General features: G+C 34.2%; 2 protein-coding genes across 3 annotated transcripts in view; one reads left to right on the forward strand and one right to left on the reverse strand.

Annotated features, from left to right (window-relative positions):
• The window catches only part of LOC133530376 (orexin/Hypocretin receptor type 1-like), a 162810-nt gene extending 159168 nt beyond the window's left edge, over positions 1 to 3642 (forward strand). For both annotated transcript variants that reach the window (XM_061868288.1, XM_061868289.1), the window contains one exon: positions 2782 to 3642. In XM_061868288.1, coding sequence (XP_061724272.1) covers positions 2782 to 3122 — 341 coding nt within the window. In that variant the 3' untranslated portion in view covers positions 3123 to 3642. The remainder of the gene's footprint in view (positions 1 to 2781) is intronic.
• Positions 1 to 23119, reverse strand: part of LOC133530373 (uncharacterized) — a 211178-nt gene that overhangs the window by 142194 nt on the left and 45865 nt on the right. The window lies entirely within an intron of this gene.

A 23119-nucleotide genomic window follows, 5' to 3' on the forward strand; every position in this document is an offset into this window, starting at 1 on the left:
CTTGTGCTTTAAAATCACTATAACGTTACTGCGATTAATGGCTACCAACCTAACAAAATCAAATCTAATGCAGTTTCAAACTAAGTGCATTGCTGTCAACTTACAAAATGTTCATTTGGTTGCATAGTAGAAACAATTGCTTCATAAGTCAGAAACACGCATGTGACACCCGTGATATAGCCACACCCATAGACTACGAAGACCGCTTAGCGTAGCTTGTTAGTCTCCATAGGCTACTGTGGCCAAAATCGAGAAAAAAACTGTCCAAAAACTTAATTTAGCAAAGAGCAAGTACAGTATGTATGTATGTATGTATGTATGTATATACTTTATTGTACATAGAAATAAAAACACGAAAAACACAGTTACAGAGTAAATTAAATACAACAAAGGCGAACTTATCCCTGTATGGGATCTCTTCCAGTTAACCTTTGAGGAAATGAGTAAAACAGAAGTAACGGTGAATGAATGACAAACACAAACAAAAGTGTACAATCACTGAAATTAATGAAACAGTCCCAGTCACATTGAATTTCTTCGCGGATGGACGCAAGTTTCCTCACAATGTTTCTTTCACCGAAAAGCAAGTGGTGGTAAGTTGGTTGGTCATTGGCCAGGATTTGCATCTGCGACCTCCGGATTGAAAGTCGGACATCATACCTACTAGGCCACCACCGCCTCAAAAAATATAATCATTCCAAAATTTTAATATTTCATTTACGTTAATAGGTACAAAATATGCCCGTCAAAATAGTACACCGTGGGCTGGAGAATCCCGACAGATTTTAAAAGTATATTCTTTACCGCATTTAGAGACCAAAATGTCATTCAAAGTTTACTTATGATTTTTTAGGGTTCCGTAGTCAACTAGGAACCCTTATAGTTTCGCCATGTCCGTCTGTCTGTCTGTCTGTCCGAGGCTTTGCTCCGTGGTCGTTAGTGCTAGAAAGCTGAAATTTGGCATGGATATATAAATCAATAAAGCCGACAAAGTCGTACAATAAAATCTAAAAATTTAATTTATTTTAGGGTACCTCCCGTAAAGTGGGGGTGAACATTTTTTTTTTGCTTAAACCCTACAGTGTGGGATATCATTGGAAAGGTCTTTCAAAACTAATAGGGGTCTTCAACAAACATTTTTTGATAAAGTGAATATTTTCGGAGATAATCGCTCCGAAGGAAAAAAAAAATGTGGCCACCCCCAAAAGTTAGACTTTTGAACCATAGGTCCAAAAAATATGAAAAAATCTTGAAAGTAGAGCTTAAGAAAGACATTAAATGAAAACTATAGCGGATATGATCAGTTTAGCTGTTTTTGAGTTATCGCAAAAAATTTCCCCTTCATAGTAAAAAGACGTACACCTACACAGTTCATCCCTTGGTTAACAATCTAACATACTTTAAGCTCCAGTTTAGCTTATTGTGACGGAAGAGTAACTACGGAACCCTACTCTGAGCATGGCCCGACATGCTCTTGGCCGGTTTTATTTTAATAAATTTTCTGTTCATTGTAAAACTTTTTTACAGCGACACTGCCACTATACGACTTGGTTTAGATATACCTACTGACAGATATTAAAGTTTCAAAGGAAACTCGGCATTTTTATCTGTAAAATAAATACTTTACTTATTCGTTATGATTTTTTTCGCCATGATGTAAAAATAAATAATGTGTCGTGTGCAGAAACCGCGAAAACATGTTTTCAACAAAATAAAACATTTTGAATTTGACCAAAACTCAAATAACATCTTGCACTTTTTATTACCTCAGGAATGTGTGGATAAAATCTCTCGGGTTTCTCCCCACGGTGTATAAACTTGTACGAAATTTCATAAATCTAGGTTCTGAATTTTAAGGTAAGCAGAGGTGAACTAAGAATTTGAAACCTATCATTTTCTTACAAACATATATCATGAACTATTTGTTCCCGACGATTCATACCCACGTTACGGCGACGACGTGTGTCTATTGCTTGGCAGTAGTCACTAGTCAGTAGCTGACTGACTTTAAGGGATCCAAGCTAAATGGCTCGGCTGGAGTATCCGAATCGTTATTGAGAAGTTAGAACAAACTTTTAAGTACGTAATGATGTCTTACACCAAATCTTTTGAAAGAGTAAAGGAAAGAAAAAAGTGAATTTCTCGTAGTTATTTGAACGCACAATTTAAAGAGTTTCTTAGCACGAACCCACTTCGTTTTCAGTCACAGTGGGTAAGAGAATGTATGAATTATTTATATCATTCCAAATTATAACCTATTGTAATGCTAAATTTTTCTATGACTTTATAACATACATACATATCATATATGCACATATAAATCAGTGATTTATTTGGTAACAGAAAATATGAATACACTAATTTGAACTTTTGAGGTCGTGTGCATAAATTTCACTGAAAAGGGCTTAATATTGTATATTTATTTGTCTCGACGGTTTAAATCTATCGTTATATTCCTAGCACATAAATCACCTTAAACAAAGCCTACACAGTATTTTTTGTGCCGCATTATAGCAAAAATAAAATAATTGTGTTTATCACTTATCACTATATGTATAGTGTATTTCGTATATTTATACGAAACATGCGCCACGTTATAATAAGTGTAATGCATGACACATAAATAAATGACATACCTCGAAAGTTCGCAGGATATTTTAACAGGTATAAAACTCAGATCTATAGTAACCACCAATATGTGCTGACTGACATCCTAAATGGTGTTCTTATACAAACTGTTTAATTTGATACTCGGATTGACACCAATCTCCCTTGTTACAGGCAAATTCCGTCGCGAATTCCACCGGTCCTACTTCAAATGCTTCTGCTGTTGCCACGCGCCGCTCTCTCCCGACCGTAACGGCACGTCATTCGCTCCTATCGGCAGCTCCCGCGCCGGCACCACTCGCACTGTCGTGCGGCGCAACGACTCCTGCGCCTCCTACCGCCTCACCCACCTCTCCCCTTCCAACCACAACAGCATCAACAGAGACTTCCCCAGAACCACCAACACTTCATTCATAGAGCAGATCAACGGCAACAGGAGACCGAAACTAAGAGAGGACTCCATCAGCGAATCGGCCACCAGGTTTACGTTAACTACCGACGCTTGCAGAGATTGACGATTGAGCAAAAATCTATTCTGCAAGGAACGAGAGGGCATAGAGACGTATATTGCCCGGAGTACTAACAGCATCGATTGTAAACCTTACTACGATTGCTTTAAAGATAAGAAATGCTACATTAGTGAGGAGAGGCATAGCGATACGTACGCAGATTACCGTGAGTGTGATAACGAGTGGAAGGAACTGTTTACTGTTAAAGATGAAACCAAAAACGGGTTTACCTTTAAATTTAACCGTAGTCTTAATAGTTGTCAGATTAAGAATAAGAGGAAAATCAACACGGTCTGTTAAAGTAAGTTTTCTAGTTAAGCTGATAAATCCTAGTATCAAGATCTCTTTAGCTTTTTGAATATATATTTATAATAACAACGTGACAAATAAGTAATCCAGCCAAAAACAACGGAACACGATTCACTTTGAAAAAAAAAACCAATAACTTATAATTTGTCTATTACAAGCTTTTATTTTTAACTTGCAATGTACCTATGTACATAGTACATAGTTATGTATGTTTGTACCGGTCAAATCTTACAAGCTAAATTTGACCCACATTCCGGTTTCATTGAGGTGATCTGATGATGGAAACAAGGGGTGGCCATAGGAACTCTCTGATAACTCTTTGTGTCACAGATTTTTGTTTATTATAATAAAAACTTATTTTTGGCATTTATTTATTGCTTTGGGCTAATAATATGAAAATCCATGACTTTTTTTCATTTTCTGTTTGAAGGGGGTGTTTTACAGGGTGGTTAGTAGGCGTAACCACCGTGAAACAAGTACACAGTTTTATTTGCAAAAATATTGTATTATATACAAAACAAAATTGTGAATTAAACCACGCATTTCCCTCTTTACGGTAGCAAAGTGGTACTTTGCATATTTTGCAGCTCCACACAGTGCATCGTCGCGATGTACCTGTTATTGGTAGATGATTGGCTACTTGCATGCCTTATAGAAGTTGGTACAAAGGGTTTGTTTTTTTTATAGATGCATAAGTCGGCGAGTTAATGTTGCTCTTCCTAGAACTGCTGTTTGCTCTCCCGCTGCTGGCATTAACATAAGCAGGGGCTAGCATGTCTTGATAAACATGACGTCTGAAATCCTTTAGGCACAGTCTATCTAGGCAACAGTTCGGGTCTTTTTGGAGTTTTTTGTAAATACTATCATTGTCTAAAGGTATATCTTCATATATTAAAGCGTTTTCGATTTCTCGATCGTTAAATTAGTATCTAAAACAGAAATAATTATTATATTTATGACCGTTTTGAAGTATATTATTACCTAAACCTTTTTTAATACCTAAATATTTGTGTCACGGTGGTCATCGCTGTTAGCCACCTTGAATAAGTCAACTTTTACTTAAAGGTACCTTTTAAAACCTGAATATTTAACACTTTTTATTACATGTGAAACTATTTTTTACAAAAAAAAAATCGAGTAAAAAAAAACAATTATGCCACGGTGGTTATCGCTGTTAACCACTTTGAATAAGTTCACTTCTACCAAAAGTTATAAATCTAAATGTAAATATTTTTCACTTAAAATAAATGAATAAGTATATTTCATAATACGTATCACAAAACACAGCAAAAAAACGATTATTTATAATTTTTTTACTTGCCAGCAAAATCACACTTTCACATTTCCGTAAACGGCGGTTTTCGAATAAAAATTTAGTTCAACAAACAGCCGTCGAGCGAACTGCGAATGACATTGTTATCCAACTTAGGCCTTCTTGTTGACCACGTAATAGGATACTTTAACCATAGATGGCTCTGTTACTAAACAAATTGGTCGATAAAAGGTGGTTATTGCAGATAACCACCAGAACGAAAAGAGATAAAACAACGCAACTTAATTGTGGTTGGGGTTACTAGAATTGTCTCGATGAGTATTTAAGTAACTTTCCAGTGGAAAGAAAAGTACAGTCAGCGATAAAAGCTTCTACCAAAAATGAAATTTTTGCCAAAAACTTATTTACAATTCCATTTGGTATTGTCGAATGTACAAGTAATAATTTTATTAAACCTCGTTTTGAACAAATAATACATATACGCTCACGAAATATAAATGATGTGGGAATTTAAACAAAACCGTTCATGGTTTTTTTTTGCCATTTAAACCCGGTAAGCTACGACTGCGGACCGAACTTTGAGAAAAACATAATATTCAATTGCTATAAAACGTATTGATCCTGATACTAAGATTTTAAGATGTACTATTTTATAAATTATGTGTGAGTGAGATATTTATAAGCATCATGGATGTATTCAATTAAGTACAATTTATTATTTATTACTGTCTCGGAACAAAAAATAAAAACTTTGTCAACAAAGTTTGTCAATTTCGAATGTACATAATACATTTTACAATGTTTAACACTGTATAGAATTTATACAAACGTCCGATATAATTTACGTATTCTATCAATAATAACATTTTCAGAAGTGCTTGAATGTGTGATATGCAGCAGCTAATATGATTAAATGGTCATCTTTGTCATGATCACAATGAAAGATGTACCGCAATGTCAGCACTTTCATATTACAAGCTTTTATTTAACTTGCAATGTACCTATGTATGTTTGTACAAGTCAAATTTTGTAAGATTTTAACCCACTTTCCGGTTTCTGATGAAGTTGAAAATTTGAATACATATGTAAGTCGGGTGACAATGTAATATTATGGTACCATCAAGGTCTCTATTTTTTCCATAAAGTTTTAAGACATAATATATTGTTTGTCCGCATTTTCGTTAGTCTACTCAGAAACGCGTAACTTTTCAGGAATGCCATAAAACAAACCTAACCTAATTAATATACGAAATATCGAAGGATACGAAAATCCTAAAAAGTTAACGGTTTCAGAATTATGACTAATGATAATCTGACAATCATTATATTATGACTTCCAATAATTATGTCAAACAAAGGGATCCAGGTACCTACCGAGCTGATATGATGATGGAGACAGGAGATGGGCGTAGGAACTCTATGATGAAACAATGCAACATAATTGTGCTAGATGTTTTAAAATTGTATCGATGAGTGTTCGTTGCACGTGGTAAGAAAAGTACAGTCAGCGATAAAAGCTCGTACCAAAAATGATTTTTTTGCCATAAACTTATTTTTATTGAATCCACTCGTGCCAGAGGCTATGTCAAAGCAAATTTTCAACTACACTTAACATCATTCGATATTGTCACTGAGTCACGGATCATTGGGGCATAGGCGTGTAATTACTCTATTATTGAAAAATATAACAGAAAAACATCCCATTTTTCATCCCACGAAAACTCTCATGATCAAAGCGATCCTTAACAAAAAAACGGTTAAATTGAATTTATGTTCGTTAAATATATATCGAAACAATCCTAACGAATGTAATAGGGGTTGACAGCCCCTGACATTGGCACTTCCTTGTAAATCTCTCAGAACAAATTGAATACTTCCTCACTCAGATTTAGATACCCGAAGGGACAAGAAAATAACACGGAAACTTCGCCAACTTTACAACTTTTATTTCAATACTTTTTGAGAAGGGGTAAGTCAGGTTTACATTACTTGTTTCTTTAAAAAAAACAGTAAATGATAAACGGATTATTCATAATAATTTAATGATAATATAGCTTACGACAATATAAAAAATATAAATACAAGTTTACTATTGACCGTTTTTTTGGCTTCCGTACCCAAAGCATGACAAACGGAACCCTATTACTACCTCCACAGTCTGTCTGTCTATCCCAGATCTGCACGTCACCGAACCGTAATAAACACCTAGATGTGTTTCTGTAAAAAGAGTGTTTCTGTTGCCAAAACAACAACAAATAATTAAGATACCTAAAATAAAATAATAATGTAATATAATAAGGTCGGACCCTCGCAAGAAACATACAAATAATGATCAAGAGAGGGTCGGACTTATGGAAAACATTAGTCGGGGCGCGAGACCGACTCGAACTTGGACAGTTTTTTGCACTAACTATTCGCGACTCATTCAAACACATGCAACATATGTGGACAAACGGTACGACTATTTACTTAGCCAGGGGTGAGCGTTTTTCATACCTATATATTTATCGTGAATTTTTTTAAATAATGAATAGAATCAGGCGTTACTTTGCTAATCCGCGAAAAAATTACATGCTAGTCAACCAGTGCTAACACGCAAGTAAGTATAACGGGTTAGCACTGATTGACTAGCACGTATTTTCGTATTTTTTTGCGGATTAGCAAAGGAATATTTTTTGTAGTGAGTTTTTTTTACCTTCACTTGCTTTACACTCTGATGTGCATATTAAATTAGTAGGCTATAGTATTTTATTATCATAACAGCACTAAATTATGTAAAGAGTGAAGCAGTTCTATATTACCTATTTATATCCCGCATCCCGCGTTATAATGAAGTTATTTGTAAACTATACTTTACAGCTATACGAGAACAGAAAGCTCAATTCAATGGGTCTTCATTAAATAAACAATAAATAAGTTTAATTAGAATAACGTAAAGTATTAATAATTTAAACCGATTTTTATTATACTCCATTCTCACATTTCTGGAAACCAAATGACAATGACGCCTATGTTACTCATGCCCCAAAAACGATTCGATCGACTAATTAAAACAAAAAATATTACTTTGCTAATCCTGCTGCTGAGTGCCTCGTAGAGAGGTGAAAAACGAGTCGAGTTTTGTACTTTTAGCGGTGGGTTGTTATATTTATTTGCGTAATTATTTTTCCGGTGGGAGGGTGGGAACATTAATTGCATGTAAAAATGCGCAAGTAGGCGATTTAGCACTGCTTGCAAGTTATTTTTTCGCGGATTAGCAAAGTAATATTTCTTTTATTAATAAGTATGGATTTCCACAAAGTAACGCCTGATTCTATTCAAGATTTGATCGACACCTAATTCATATTAAAATTGTTTAAAACTAGTCATATCTTTGTCACGTGTTAACATCCTTAAAGAAATAATTCAGTGTTGCATCTGTTTATTTGGTCTGTACGTATGTTAGAAGCTGTTTACATAACTCAACTGGACTCCGACTTCCGAAGCTATTCCAGGACTGTTCATTAGCCTCGAACCTTTAACCTCGATTACTTTTTATTCTGAGAATTTTTTAATAAAGTATTAGGCGAATTTAGAGCAGTTTTTTCTTAGTTTTTTCGATCGCTAACGTATAAATTATGAGTGTGCCAAAAACGCATACATCGAGTCATTATCCAATTCATAAATTTAGCTGCTGTTAGATTTACAATTTTATTTTGTTCTCACACTCGGTCTCTAGGAATATTTAAAATCAATCAAATACACGCAATCAAAATTTGCGTGTATTTGACAGTTTTGTAAACACGATTACTTACTTAGTACTTTTTCTATCTGGAACATTAAATTGAAATTTTGTTATCTGCCTCTCTGAAGCAGGGCGATATCAATAGTAGATAACGAATTCCAATTTTGGATGTTTGTGGCAGGCATCCAGTCAGGCGGACACATTGTGGATCTGCCTACATTATATTATTTTTCATCATACTTGGTCGAAAAAGATCTTATTTCGTGCAAGTGTACTAAATGACCAAGGCCTATATTGTTCCCGCGGGAGTTATAGATTGTGGAATAAAATAATCTATATTTCGCTAGCGAGTTATAGCTTTTTTTTTATTCTGTCACAAATTCATACGAGCCATGTAGGTTTACTTTTAAAATACTGACGTTTCTATTTTAATGTTTTTGTTTGTGATTAAAAATATTTAATTTAATTAATTTAACAGCCGTTTTAATTATTTTTACACAATTTTCAATAGTGGCAGAATGCCAGATAGGTGTGTACCTGCGATGTCTAACCTGTCAAACAATGACAATATGGCGGACGAATGTTTGAAATGTCGCCGTATTTAAGAATTATTTCGCTTAAAATTTAGTTTTTTCTTCGCAAGTGTGATGAAAAACATTGTGTGTAACTCCGGGGGTAAGAATATTGCAAACTCGGCCTGCGGCTGTCGGGAATAATATTTCGCTTACCCCCCTCGTTGCACAATGTACTATTAAATATGAATCAATGTGGAAATGCGGAATAACTTACCGAAATAATTTTACTTTTTCTGATTCTGTTTTACTCCATGAGCATCCACTGAGACATGGATCCCTTTTTGTTTTATATTATTATTTTCTTGTGCATGGAATATCGTATTGTGAATTTTACTTCTGAAATTGAAATGTGTCATGTACACACTTCTTTTTCCGCTTTGCTATATATTTATAACTCGACAAGGAAGTCAGAATAGATAATAAAGGAAAGATTATTTTTATGTGGCGCAAACACAATATTATACACTGATACGATACGAGCACGAGTTACTTTTGGACAATCGCATTTCATCAGTATGTTGTATTTAAGTAGTATAAGTTACAATGATTCCTGTTAATATATCAAACATTGTAAATAATACCACAATTAAGTGTTAAATATTTAAAATATATAACCTAGTCATAAAAGTTAAGAGATTTACTATTTTTCTGTAGAGTCAAGACACTTTCTTCTCTAAGATGTTGATGCATGTGTGTCAATAATTGCGCTCACATATAAGTTTATGCTCATAATACTTTTCAATATTATCTTAGTTTGGAGTTTAAAATTGTCATTTGGAGATATAGTAACATATTTAATCGATTGAAAATAACACTTGAAGCTATGTTTTACGCTTTGAAGTTTATTAGTATTAATTGCCTTCGTGTCCTCTCGTCGAGACCTCACGAAATACTTGATAAAAGGAAAAAATCTTAGTACTTATTACGGTTGTAGTATTTGTACAACGCGTATATTATAAAGTTTGTCTATACTAGTCAGTTTTTGAAGTATGGGAATAATTTATAAATATTATTAAGGGATAATTAAATTATTTAATTGCAGTATTACATACAAACCAAATCATTCAAAATTTCTATCGTATTTAACGGTTATCCGTACGCACTGTACTGTTTAAAAATTATAAATAAGTTTAGAAAAATGTAGAATTTTCCATTTTCTCTGTAATATAAAATAAAAATATTTTCTACTTAATGTTAAGGATTGATAAATTTCAAGAGCTTTATTTACTACGATTTCTCCAAGTTATAATTGCAATTTTATACCCATTTGTTTTAAGTACTTTGTAATTGTAAACTGGTTATATATTTTTTTATATAAAACATAATTATATTATAGTAAATATGTGTGGAAGTAATGCTAAGAAAATGTATTTAAAATTTGTGTTCCAGCTATGTACAGAATTAAAAAATAATTAAAAATAAATGATTGGATTATAATTTCGCTTCCTTTTATTATATTTTTTTTACTATTATTTCACACTAGTTTTAAAGTTAAATAGAGTCCTGAAAAGAGAAAACATCAATTTACACAACAAGGTTAAAAAGGGGTTACTTTGCCAGCTTCAAAATAATTACAACATTTGCATGAACAAACCATTCACTTTTCGACAGACGATATGAATTTTACATGATTTAGTTCCGAATTTAAAGTTACCATTTAACTCGATCGATAATTATTCCAACAAAAAATTCTCCACTTTCCTTTATAAATAACAATGGCAAATTATAAAATATTAATGTAATAATAATAATGATTAACTTGACATATACAGATGTAGCGTAATGACATAAAGTTGGGGACCTTATTGTATAAAATACTGCGTTATATGTTGTATGTAAATAATGTAAATAACTTGACTGCATGTTGTGCATGACATTCAATATTGTACACCATAAATGTGGTAGACTACGGACAAGGACATATTACCATTAACATCTTTTATATTTTTACCTGTTGGTCTGACAATAAATAATTTCTATTTCTATTTCAAAGTTTTGATAATGATACCTGAGAATCGTGTGATCAACATAATAAATCCTATCCCTCTGTTTAACTCGGGACTCATAAATCGGCTCTTAAATAATAAATCACGGAACACCTTTTTTTCACAGTTTTTTTCACCACACCTGTTGGTAGGCGCTCTTGATTGTTAACATACTAATGAAAACTTGAGTTTTTAATTAACACGCTTTTATTAGGTCGACCTGTATGTAACTATGTAATATAATCTAAGGTAACTAATTTAACCATCTTCCAAGAATCGAAGCGTCATGAAAATTGGCAGCTGTATGTAGTTCTGATGACAATATAATAATATGGTACTGTCGAACTGATCAGATGATGGAGCCGGAAGATATGAACTGGAATTTCATGACGGAACATCGTATCATAGCTGTATTTGGATTTGTTAGAAAAGTCTTGTAATGAACTTTGACCACGATTAGGTTTCAAGGTCTGATGATGAAGCCGGGAGATAGGCACTGGCATTCCATGATGGAATATCGTATCATAGTCGTGTTTGCACTTGTGAGAAAGGTCACGTAATGGGCTTAGAACACGATCAGGTTTTACGTGCAATTATATAAGCGTATTTTTCTAGTGTTTTTTAAACTATTAATTTATTAAGTTTACCATACATATGAGAGGAGGAGATAGATAAAGTTGAGTTGAGAAACTTTGAGTTGGCTGGTAGAATTGACTTTTAAAAGATAATTTTGAATGATAAATATTTAATAACGTTCATTTAGATTTGATTTGTATTTTCGTATTTTTATTAGTATTTTCGTCGCACTGGCGTGGTGAAAAATTTTGTGCCTCACTCGTTCCCAAATTAGTTTAACCCTTGTTGCGAATGCAACTTATTATTATATAAAAATCAATGCAGTAGCTAAACGCAGCCGTAGGGCTCGGCTAGTATTCGGAGGCTTTTTAAAAGCACCAATAGGAGCGCTCCACATTTTCTTTATCGCGGCCAATTAGAAGCATCTAAATTATAACCACCTTTTGTACTCGTCAAATATTGCAAATCACTCTTGCATCATCCTCCATACTATCAACACCTATTTTATACATTGAACTGTTTTGACAAGAACCCTTGTAAACCAGTACCCCTTTGGAAGATTATACTTCACTTCATTATAAATCGAAGTTTTATTTAAGTCGTCGAGATCCTGACCTGCACGGAGGCTACAACCCTCGTGCCTGGAAACCCTTGCAACGCTTAAAATTCTACTTTTCGAATGACTTGTTACGCTCGTGGTTCAGTTTTGAAATATTGTGCCTACTCGGGTATCACTATTAAACGAGCGGGTAAACATTAATTTTGCCCCCTTGTAAAACAAATAACTATTACCAGCAACCTTCAGTCTTCATTTCTTATTTAGTAATTCCAGCCATGTACTTTATTAATAATGTAACTTGCATTATCTCATACAGACCAATATTCATTATTTTCGTTTGCTGGAAAACTTGTGTGACTGTGACTGTATTGCAGATCAGACATTATCAATAATTTACTACATGAACTTTAGGAACGACAATATTGCTATGTCTACAGCTCACAGAGCCACTAGTTATAATACCGTAGTTATGACCTGAATAAACTAACCCAATGCAAGTTGATTAAAAGCCGCTGCGTTTTATATCATTGCGTAGGCTGTTGCTACTGTTTGAGTCGAGCAGGCGGCACGATATTGCAAGTTTGACGCGGGCCCGTTATCTATCGCCAAAGTTTCATCGCGAAGCGTTTCTCTCAAAGCGTGGGTGCGAAACAACCTCCCTATTTTTTGATCATTTCGTACAGTCAGCATCAAAAGTAGCGGATCAAACAAGGTTTCAAAAGTATCTACCATTCTGTAACAGCTTAACAAAATGAGGTGGTTCTATATGTAGAACATGTAAGACGGTAAAAGATATACTTCTGAATGTAAATTTTAGAGATTTATTTATATTTGGAACAGTTATCCGGAATATCAGATACTTTTGGCGCGGCGTTTCATCCGCTACTATTGATGCTGACTGTACAACAACGGTCGAAACTTTTTATACGCCTCGGGAGAATCGGTATTTGCTTTATTTGGTTTATTGTTTTACCAATGAACACGGAGTCGTTTTATACAAATAAATATTGAGAGTATTTGGCTTATCTTTTCGTAAATTGGACGAATATAAATATTTTTTTTAACAATTTTACTTGCCTTCCATGTTTTGTAATTTTAGTTGAGAACGCTTTTTAGGGTTCCGTACCGGAAGGGTCAAACGTGACCCTATTACTGAGACTCCGCTGTCCGTCCGTCCGTCTGTCACCAGGCTGTATCTCATGAACCGTGATAGTTAGCCAGTTGAAATTTCTACAGATTATCTATTTCTGTTGCCGCTATAACAACAAATACTAAAAACAGAATAAAATAAATATTTCTTTCCAATCTCGAGGTTCTCATCCAATCACCGAAGTTAAGCACGTCGGGCGGAGTCAATACTTGGATGGGTGACCGTTTTTATAGATAATGGTACGGAACCCTTCCTGTGCGAGTCCGACTCGCACTTGGCCGGTTTTTTCTAACGGTTTTTTTAAAGATGTTATCCACCTGCAACATGTATGTTGCACCTATTGCAGCACCTAAAAGTAGCAAATCAATCACACTTTTAATATTTGATTAGGTACATGTTACAAAAAGTTTCTATGAAACAAAGTCAAATTGAAGTTATCTACATAAGCAATAAGATGTACTTAGCAATTAAATTAGCTATTTAGCTAAAGTCTACCCATCTATGTTTTAAGGGAGTGCCTCTGCCAACAAACTTTCCTGCAGTTTGGCAGAAGAGTTGTTTTGTAAAATGGGGTATATTTATTGAATGAATGATTTTTTCATGTAACTCTTGTACCTCCGATACTGACGGATCACGAATATACGTAATTCATTTAACCGTATGCGCCAAAGAGGACGTAGAAGACTATCAAAGAATATAACATTCGACGAAGGATTTATAAAAAAATAATTGGTAAGTAGTTATACTATATATATAAACAAGTACTCGTAAGATAATTCGTTTTCTCGTAAAGTAATAGTTAAGACTTATAGTAATCTTCTAAGTAAAAAACATATTTCGATAGTCTGCTTTTTATCACTCTTTATTATCCAAGAATCAAGCAATTGGAGTGCCATAACCGTAAACTCTTCATAAAACTGCCGAGGCCGGTGCTCCATACTAATTTTACTACCCGCTAAAACTCATAATCGTTATGGCTATCACGGACATTTCAATGACTATTTAGGGCTAAACGCCCAGCCCAGCAATATGAATCAAGAGTAATAGGGCTCTTGAAAGATCATCAAAGCCTAAGCTCTGTCTGTCGTATGCGGTGGCAGGGGGGTGTCCTACGCGGTTTAGGTATATTTGGCCGGCGCGCCTCCCGGGCAGGCGTATAGCAGCGGGCTGCCGCTCGGCTCGCACGATCACGATAGTCGTGTCACGTGGCACTCGCGCAAATTTGAAAATACACAATGAATTCGAAACCTAAATCTCGATCTAATCCGTATAAAAGATATTGTTCTGTTTACTGATGACTGAATAAACGGAAGAACAAGGAAGCAGATATAACAATTTATTAGATATATATATTTTTAAATGTGAATGGTTTTGCGTTATGACGTTTCATGTGTATGTGTAAATGTTACATGTAAACGGTTCCCAATCCCAAATATTATACTCTCTTTCAAATCGATTCGTTTGATATTTTTATTTTTTGATTAACGAAAACAGTTGTAGATATGTTAGGTTAGTAAACGCCTACGGATTTTTTAAAGGTATGACTGTTATTAAATAATTTATAATCGTATTAACCAACGAGGCTTTATTTCTAAGTTATTTCGACAGTAAATCGTTAAAAACACCAAAGATACACACCAATACCATAGATACAGGAGGAGAGGGGTTAACATACCCCAGTTCTTGTTTTATTTATCCTACCTAAATCTACAAATCCAAAATTGGAATCTTTCGCTTGCTCGGCTATTAATATCGATACCCGAGCAACCGAAAGATAAGCACAAGCACGAGGACTTTGCCTCCTTGTAAAACAAATAACGGTAGTTGAGCCTGGCAGAATCAATGCTTAAAGAATAGAATAGGACTTCAGGGGGCCGATTTTTTAATTTCAACCGCTCGATTTCGTGTATTTCGTTCAGTACTATTTCCACTCCTAGGCATTTAAATTCTACTAATATACTTGAAAACGATTGGTCAACGCTACTAGATTCCCAATTTCTATCGCTTGTATGTCAAAAATGGCATTTGGCCGTTTTCCACAGATTTTTGAGTAACGAGTTCGAGCGCTCGAAATTCAAAAATCGGCTCCTGATTATGTACTTGATTTGTATTTTTTTTTTGTTCGTAGTTAGCTATATTTTATTCGAACCATAGAGAAATAAGTAAGCATAGAGTGCTCACTTCATACATCGGTTTTCTTACCAAAACGCTTATTATTTTCATAGTCGACATCTAGCCTGAGTTGCGGATATATCACTGATATACTATCAGTACCGCTACTTGACACTAGATGTCACGGGTGTCGCGACTGACGGAAAGTGTATTGCTCAAAAACAACTAATATTACAAGCAGAACGAGTTGAAAATACAGTTTCGCTTAGTCCGGTTATAATATTACCTGAAAATTGTTGAACATTAGACTTTTTGTTCGTCGCGATATCTAATTAAGTATTGTCAAATAGCAGTACTGATAAATCCGCTGCTCGATGCTAAATGTTGACTACAAAAATAATAAGCATTTTGGTAAGAAAACTGATGTATGGAGTTAGCACTCTACTCGTATGTTACTCATTTCTCTATGATTCGAACATAAATCTACAAAAGAACGCAAGATTACGAGCGTCGATTCTAAAACTTTCAATATCGTTTAATGGATGGCCTTTCAAAGCGTTTCGTTCCACTTTTGCAGACAGAAATGTATAAGTTTTATACTAAAGACCCTCTTTGATTATATGAGAAACTAGTTTAAGTATATTAAGTGGAAACAAACTTATTAATGAGCAATTAGTACAACCTGAGATAGTTTGCTCCGTCGGTAGACACGCTGTCTACGAAACGGGATAATTCCGGGTTCAAATACTTGTGAAAGAAAATGATTAACATGAGACCTTTATTATTTTTCTGACCACTCAAAATCATGACCCTTCCCGCAGTAATAAAATCAAAATTCAGTTTTCTATAATACATAAAATTAAAGACTCCAATTTTTTTATAGTAACCCTAAAAATATAAAACTTAACCAGCCATACATTGTACTACGTACTTCAGCATCGAGACGCAAATACATTTAAGCTATTTCTGTCCCAGATCTCGGCACTTAGGCAACGGGTGCTCGGTTCGAAAATAAGAACCACACTCGCTATGCTAAAGTACCACTTAAACTTTATTTGAGATACTTCCTTTGAGAAACTAGGCGAAGCGACACTATAAATTCCTAAGTATGTCTAGGATTATTTAACTGCTAACGACGTAATCAATCAAAAACTGTATAAGAAAAATAACAACATATTTTAGTTCGTAACGGTACATTTATTAACCTGCAAAATCTGCCGGCAGGTACCTTCACTGTAACTGCCTACTTGCGGGGAGTAGTAAATAAATCAAGAGTTATGACCTCCATATAGGACCTCCATCTTTCTACAGTTTTGCAGATTTTATTAATTTTATTTAGTAATTACCTAATATAACTGTAGGTAGATGTAATTATTTATATTTGACATTGTATTTATTATGCTAATTTTAATTTAACTGTTAATTTAATGTAATTGTTAATTTATATAACGATTTTAATGTAATTAGGATGAAAAGTGACATGTAATATGAATTATTAATTATTATAAATATACGAATATGAATATGAACATATCCTTCTACTTCTTTATAAGTGAAATGTAATTACTTATAAGAAATAAATGTCTTTAAACCGATATAGCGTCACATGCCTTGTAGTTGTTGTAGATGTCTCTAGTAACTAGATATTTCTAAGATGTTTGAACTTAAAAGATTAATGTCATGGTGATTTTGTGCTTCACACATCCAATTTTATACTTAGAAGTTAGATACATACACACAATGCTAAAATGTAAGCATAGTAAATATCACCACCTTCAATTATAATGATGAGGCACGTGTGTAATATATGATGTCAGTCTTCAATATTTTCTATCCCACCTGTGATGTTTGTCTTAAAATAAGTAAAAAAGAAAACAATGCTATAAGTGTTATTATCACTCCGTCTTTCCGTTCCGTATAACACGGCCTTCATGTTACTGTCCCAGTATTCCAAAAATGGCCGTTGTTATTGCTCAGTTGAGGCACCTCGCCGTATTACATTATATTTGCACAGCGCGGTATAAAACGCCCGATTAAATTTTAGACAACGTGTATTCTTGTCTGCCGATTTGAAATGCATTTTTCATTTCTCATACTCTGAAAATGGGTCGTTGTTGTTCTAAAAAGTGTGCAGAAAATGATACCTTTCTGCTCTAGAACACTGAACTTTCTATGTTTTTTTCTCTTTTTTTACGAGAAGCAATTGAAATTTTGGTTTTAAATGAATTTGTAGTACAATTTTCATTCCGATAATTAACTCCACATTTTATTTTTTACCTAAACTGATAATTGAATTCCTCACCCTCAAGAAATACTACTGAAGTTTAATACTTAGCCGTGTTTTTATAAATGCACATGTACTTTTCTTTCCTCGGATCGACCGAAATCGCATATAAAGCGGAAACATGTCTCTTATATGCAAAAGAGCACTAATGTAAAGTTCATTTACTAACAGTAAATCGATCAAAACCCAGTCTTCGAATGAAATAGACTAGGCTTCCAGTAGAATCTTGTTAACCCAACTATATAATAAAGAACAGCAATCTTGTGCAAACGTTGCACCGGTTTAAATCAGCGTCAGGCTTTGTGCCGTCTTCAGATCTTTTGTCTGCCGTGACACGTATTTGGAGCTGCCTCTATTTTGTGAAAACTTCACGCTTTATAGTCACCCTAGTTTTCGTAGGGTCGATGTTAATGGCAGCTAGAGAGATGTTAAAGACAGATTTGGTGACATTTTAGTATTTTATGAGGAACTTCGAACACATATCTCCCCTGTGAATAAAACTATCTATAACTGTAACACTTTATAAATTTTGATTTTTCTATGTTATAAACGATAGTATAATTAAATGAGAACAGTAAGACGTGTATAAAGCATTAGTTACCGATATTTTAAGAGATGGTACACTCAGCATCAAAAGTAGCGGATAGAACAACGCGCCAAAAGTATCTGACATCCCGGATAACTTTTCCAAATATAAATAAATTTCTAAAATTCACGATCAAAAGTATATCTTTTACAGTCTTAATTGTTATAATATTAAAGACATCACTTTTTGTTAAGCTGATACAGAATGGTAGATACTTATGAAGCGTTATTTGATCCGCTACTTTTGGTGCTGACTGTACTTTACATTAAATCTATTAACTTTAAATAGATATTAGGCAAAGTTTTATATAATTTTTTTTGTTTTCATTTACCGAACAAAAAAGAATTATATTTAAAAAGTATCATCAAAAATTGTTTGTCTTAAATGCCATTATGATTCGGCGTCACGATAAGTGGCCAGTTAAGTGTTAGGTATAAGAGGTTCTAGAATCTGTTCAATGAGAATTAAAAACAAAATCCCATAAAAAATATATATTTAAAATAGTTTTATTTAACCGTTCTGTTGCCGTGCATGATGTATGTATCCATGACAAATCGCAGCTTTCTAGCACTAACAATCAATGGGTCAAGCCGTGGACAGATAGACAGATGGACATGGCGAAACTATAAGGGTATAAAAGCAAACATAGGGGCCTAAAATATTTCAGATAAGTCATGCAGAGAAACTATTTCATGCTTTCGAGCTGCAGATTCAACGAGCTGAAAATTCTACCCATCTCTCACGGGATGAGATATTGTATGCGATTTGCCACGTCTACCTTTGTGTGCAAACAGGTCACGTGTGTATAATGGAGGTAGTTTTTCAGGGATTCGTGGAATAAATTATCAAGCATATACGACATTTATTTCTTGTTTATTGCACTGGCAACATTTTGAGTCTATGTCTGATGCAATCAATCAAGTATGTGTACGTAGAACACGCTATGCAAGCGCAATTCTGACTAGAAATCTTAATATGAGCTTGAATGGATATGATTTGAACGCCGCGATCTTGTTCTTAAAACTAATTCTATTTAACGACATTTTAATGAAGATTTTTAAGGGTTTTTGATTTTTCAAAATCTGAGTAGAGACCTCTACTCAGAATCCACCGCACCAGCATCAGGTAGGTAATCAGGCGTCAAGTTTAAAAATTTGTCGTTCCTGTTGAGGCTGGTTTTGTCAGCCATCCAGTTACACGTAAAGTACTTAAGTTGTACAAAATATGCAGGTAAAGATTTAGCACATAAACAGACATACGGAAGCCAGCAAACATTTAAACGGCCATTCCAACGATAACGACTCGAATTACACCTCATTAAATTTAGAGTAGTTTCACACATAGCTATTAAACGATAACCCAGTAACCTACAAGCATTTTATGGGAACTCTCGAAAGCAAAACAATTATCAATCTTTTACTCATATAGACAAGAATCAATTTGCAATACCTGCTTAAACTTCGTAGTTGTGCCGCAGGGTAACGCTATAGGACCTTGAGATTTCGTGTTTATTATTAAGGTTGATTTTTGACTGTTATCAGAAGTTGTTAATTAAAAATCTGCTAAAGGGGTGAGAGCGATAAAAATTTGACAGGCTTAATTGTCTGTAAAGGCTTAACAGGAAATTGGAGTTGATTATGTTTGCGTTACAGTCACTAAGGGTCACAGAGGTCAAAACAAGTTTGAATAAAATATCGTCAGTGTAAGGGAAGTTTTATTTTTTTAGTGAGTTCCGAGGGTTGAATTATAAATAGGTAGCGCGTACAAATCATGTTATTTCTGCTTTGCATATTTGTCGTTTATGTATTTAGATACTATATTTGACGGATGAATCATAGTAGTAAACTCTTTATTGTACAAAAACACATCATATTAAGTTTTTGGCAAAAATTTCATTTTTGGTACAAGCTTTTATCGCTGACTGTACTTTTCATTCCACAGGCAACTAATACTCATCGAGCAAATTCTAAAAACCCCAAACACAATTAGGTTGCGTTGTTTTATCACAGAGTTTCTATGTCCACCTCTTGTCTCCATCATCAGATCAGCTCGATCACCCGACTTACATATGTATTCAAATTTTCAGCTCAATCGGAAACCGGGAAGTGGATCAAATTTAACTTGCAAGATTTGATTACAAACAGACAACGGTCAGGTGAAAGTAAATAAAAGCTTGTAAAAAGTAACTTACAATTAGTAAAAGCTAAGTAGAAAGGCGAACTTATCCCTTTAAGGGATCTCTTCCAGTTAACCTTTGAGTAGATGAGAGGAGAGAGTGAGAAGAGCGTGACAAATGCAGTTACATGTACAACAAGTTATCAGAAAGTAGAGGATACAAATACATACAAAATTTATAGGATAAACATACATATATTACACAAAAAAGTAACAAGAAAATTAAGCTAAACAAAGAATGAAAAGAGTGGAAAATAATTAGTAACACACATACACTACAAGGAAAATTATTTAGCAGTCAGATAACCACAGCTTCTTCAACCTAACCTTGAGCAACGCAACCGATTGTGCTTGTCTGCTCATTCCACAGTCTGACTAATTTGATTTAATATAGTTTTTTTGCTTAGTCTTCTAATCAGTCAGTCTAATCAGTTTTGATATATTCACTTAACGTAGCATACCTACTAACAACATAATACTTTTTAAACAAACAAACAAACAATAATTTATTTGCAGAAAAAGGGTAAAGATTACATGTGTTAGTGTAAAAGAAATACGTTTCACCTTTTCCAACTGATTTAAACAGTATGCAAATACAGAGGGTATTCATTAGAATTTAAATTCTCAGGATAACATTAGGGTAACATAACATCAGTAAAAAAAAAAAAGAGGCAGTAATATAGAGAGTAAGAATCAGTTGGAATCAGATTTATTAAAACTATCTACAAAACTAAAAGTTACTATTTTAAGCTAGTTTATATTAAGCTAGATCATCCAGGTTCGATCCCTGTGGAAGGGTTCCCATAAGGCTGGCTGCGTTCCCCCTTTGGATCGCTATGCCGATCCGTCGGGCGAGGAAGGAGCCAGCCCTACGGTCCCCGGTGAACGGTTTTTTGAAAGTTGCCTAATTAATATGTGAGCAGAGTATGTAGACGGTATATTAATATAATATTCACTAAAAATAAGCGTGCACCTGTTAAATATACGGTGTGAATTACCTTCATCACTTTTTAGGGTTCCATAGTCAACTAGGAAACCTAATAGTTTCGCCATGTCCGTCTGTAGCGTCTGCCCGTTCGTCCGCGGCTTTGCTCCGTGATGGTTATTGCAAGCAAGCTGTAATTTGGCATGGATACATAAATCATAGTGGCAAGTGCTCTACTTGTGGACATTTTCCAGATTCTGACTTTATTTTGTTCATAAATAAAGGTTGACTGGTAGAGAATGCCTCATGGCATTAAGTTCGCCTTTTGTACATTAAGTTTTTCCTTTGTGCAATAAAGTTTTAAATAAATAAATCATAAACTATTGACAATGTCACAAAACTCTTTATTTCCTTTAAACACTTGTTAATGGTTTATAATTGCAGACTAGTTTAATCACGTTGGCTAAATAGGAACCAGAGATATAAAAGAAATGTTAAAACTGATATTTTTGTCCATAGGTAGAACTACTTTATTATATATTTGTTCCTGAGTCATGGGTGTTTTCTATGTATTTAAGTATTTATAAATATTTATATATTATATATATCGTTGTCTAAGTACCCTCAACACAAGCCTTATTGAGCTTAATGTGGGACTTAGTCAATTTGTGTAATAATGTCGTATAATATTTATTTATTATTTATTTACTGTTTGTTTGTAAATATGTTTTGAAGAAAGAACTACTGCTACTTACTTGCTGCGTGATAGCTTTCTGGTGTTTTAAATCGTGAAATGAGAAGACGTGAGGTAGAACTCGTATAAAACTAACGCGCCTTGTTCGATACGAGTAGCGCGGTATCTGTATTTGTAACTTTTTGAAAACCGAACAGCGTCGACACAACAATAGATATCAATACTGGGGGATGTTGCTCTAATCTCTCCGAAGCTACGGACATTTAGAACTGACTGAAGCTAAATAGAACAGAAACCGGAAACTGATAGTCAGTTTTATAGATAGAAGCTGAGAACGTGAAATTATTATATGAATTTGAACTGTTTTTATTTTGAATTAGTTATGTGTATACATTTAAAGGAAAAGTGCACGCTAAAGGTATATATAGTGATAGAATTCAAACCAAAAAAATTAAAAAAAAATCGTGAATCCTAAATCCTCACCTAAAATTGGTTCAGCTGTACGCTTAACACGTATAAGCTTTCCTTAATGTCGGATTACAGGAGTTTGATGAGGATAATTCATAGATTTTCACCACTTAATCAGTATTTTTTTAGTCATAAGGCCTGTTGTTTACCTCTGTCTTTATGTATTATTTCCTTGTTGTGCAATACAGAAGATTGTATACATTTAAATAAAGATATTCTGAGTACCCATTGTTGTTGCAGACATTTATTCAAACGTTTGTTGAGATACATTGAAAGCTCTTAATAAATTTAATCATAGATAAAAGTTAATCACGGGATAACAAAACTTTAGCTAAATCGTTGAAAATATGTGTCTAACATTTTTCTAGTGCTATGTTCCTTTATAGCCGCGCTGTTGTTCTAAAGTTTGCTTTGCCGCATTGTCTCAACCTACCTGTGTCGCTCTGCTGCTCGTATTTGTATGAAAAACTATACAAAGAGGAAATCTTTAGGTTACTGGTGAGATGCTACTATGATCAGTACCCCTAGTGTAAATTTGATCGACATCATAACGTGACGAACGCGTTTGCGTTAAGTCTCATTTTGTATAGGATTTTGAGTTTCCAAAA

Source organism: Cydia pomonella, chromosome 22 (assembly GCF_033807575.1).
Source record: "Cydia pomonella isolate Wapato2018A chromosome 22, ilCydPomo1, whole genome shotgun sequence".
NCBI lineage: Eukaryota > Metazoa > Arthropoda > Insecta > Lepidoptera > Tortricidae > Cydia > Cydia pomonella.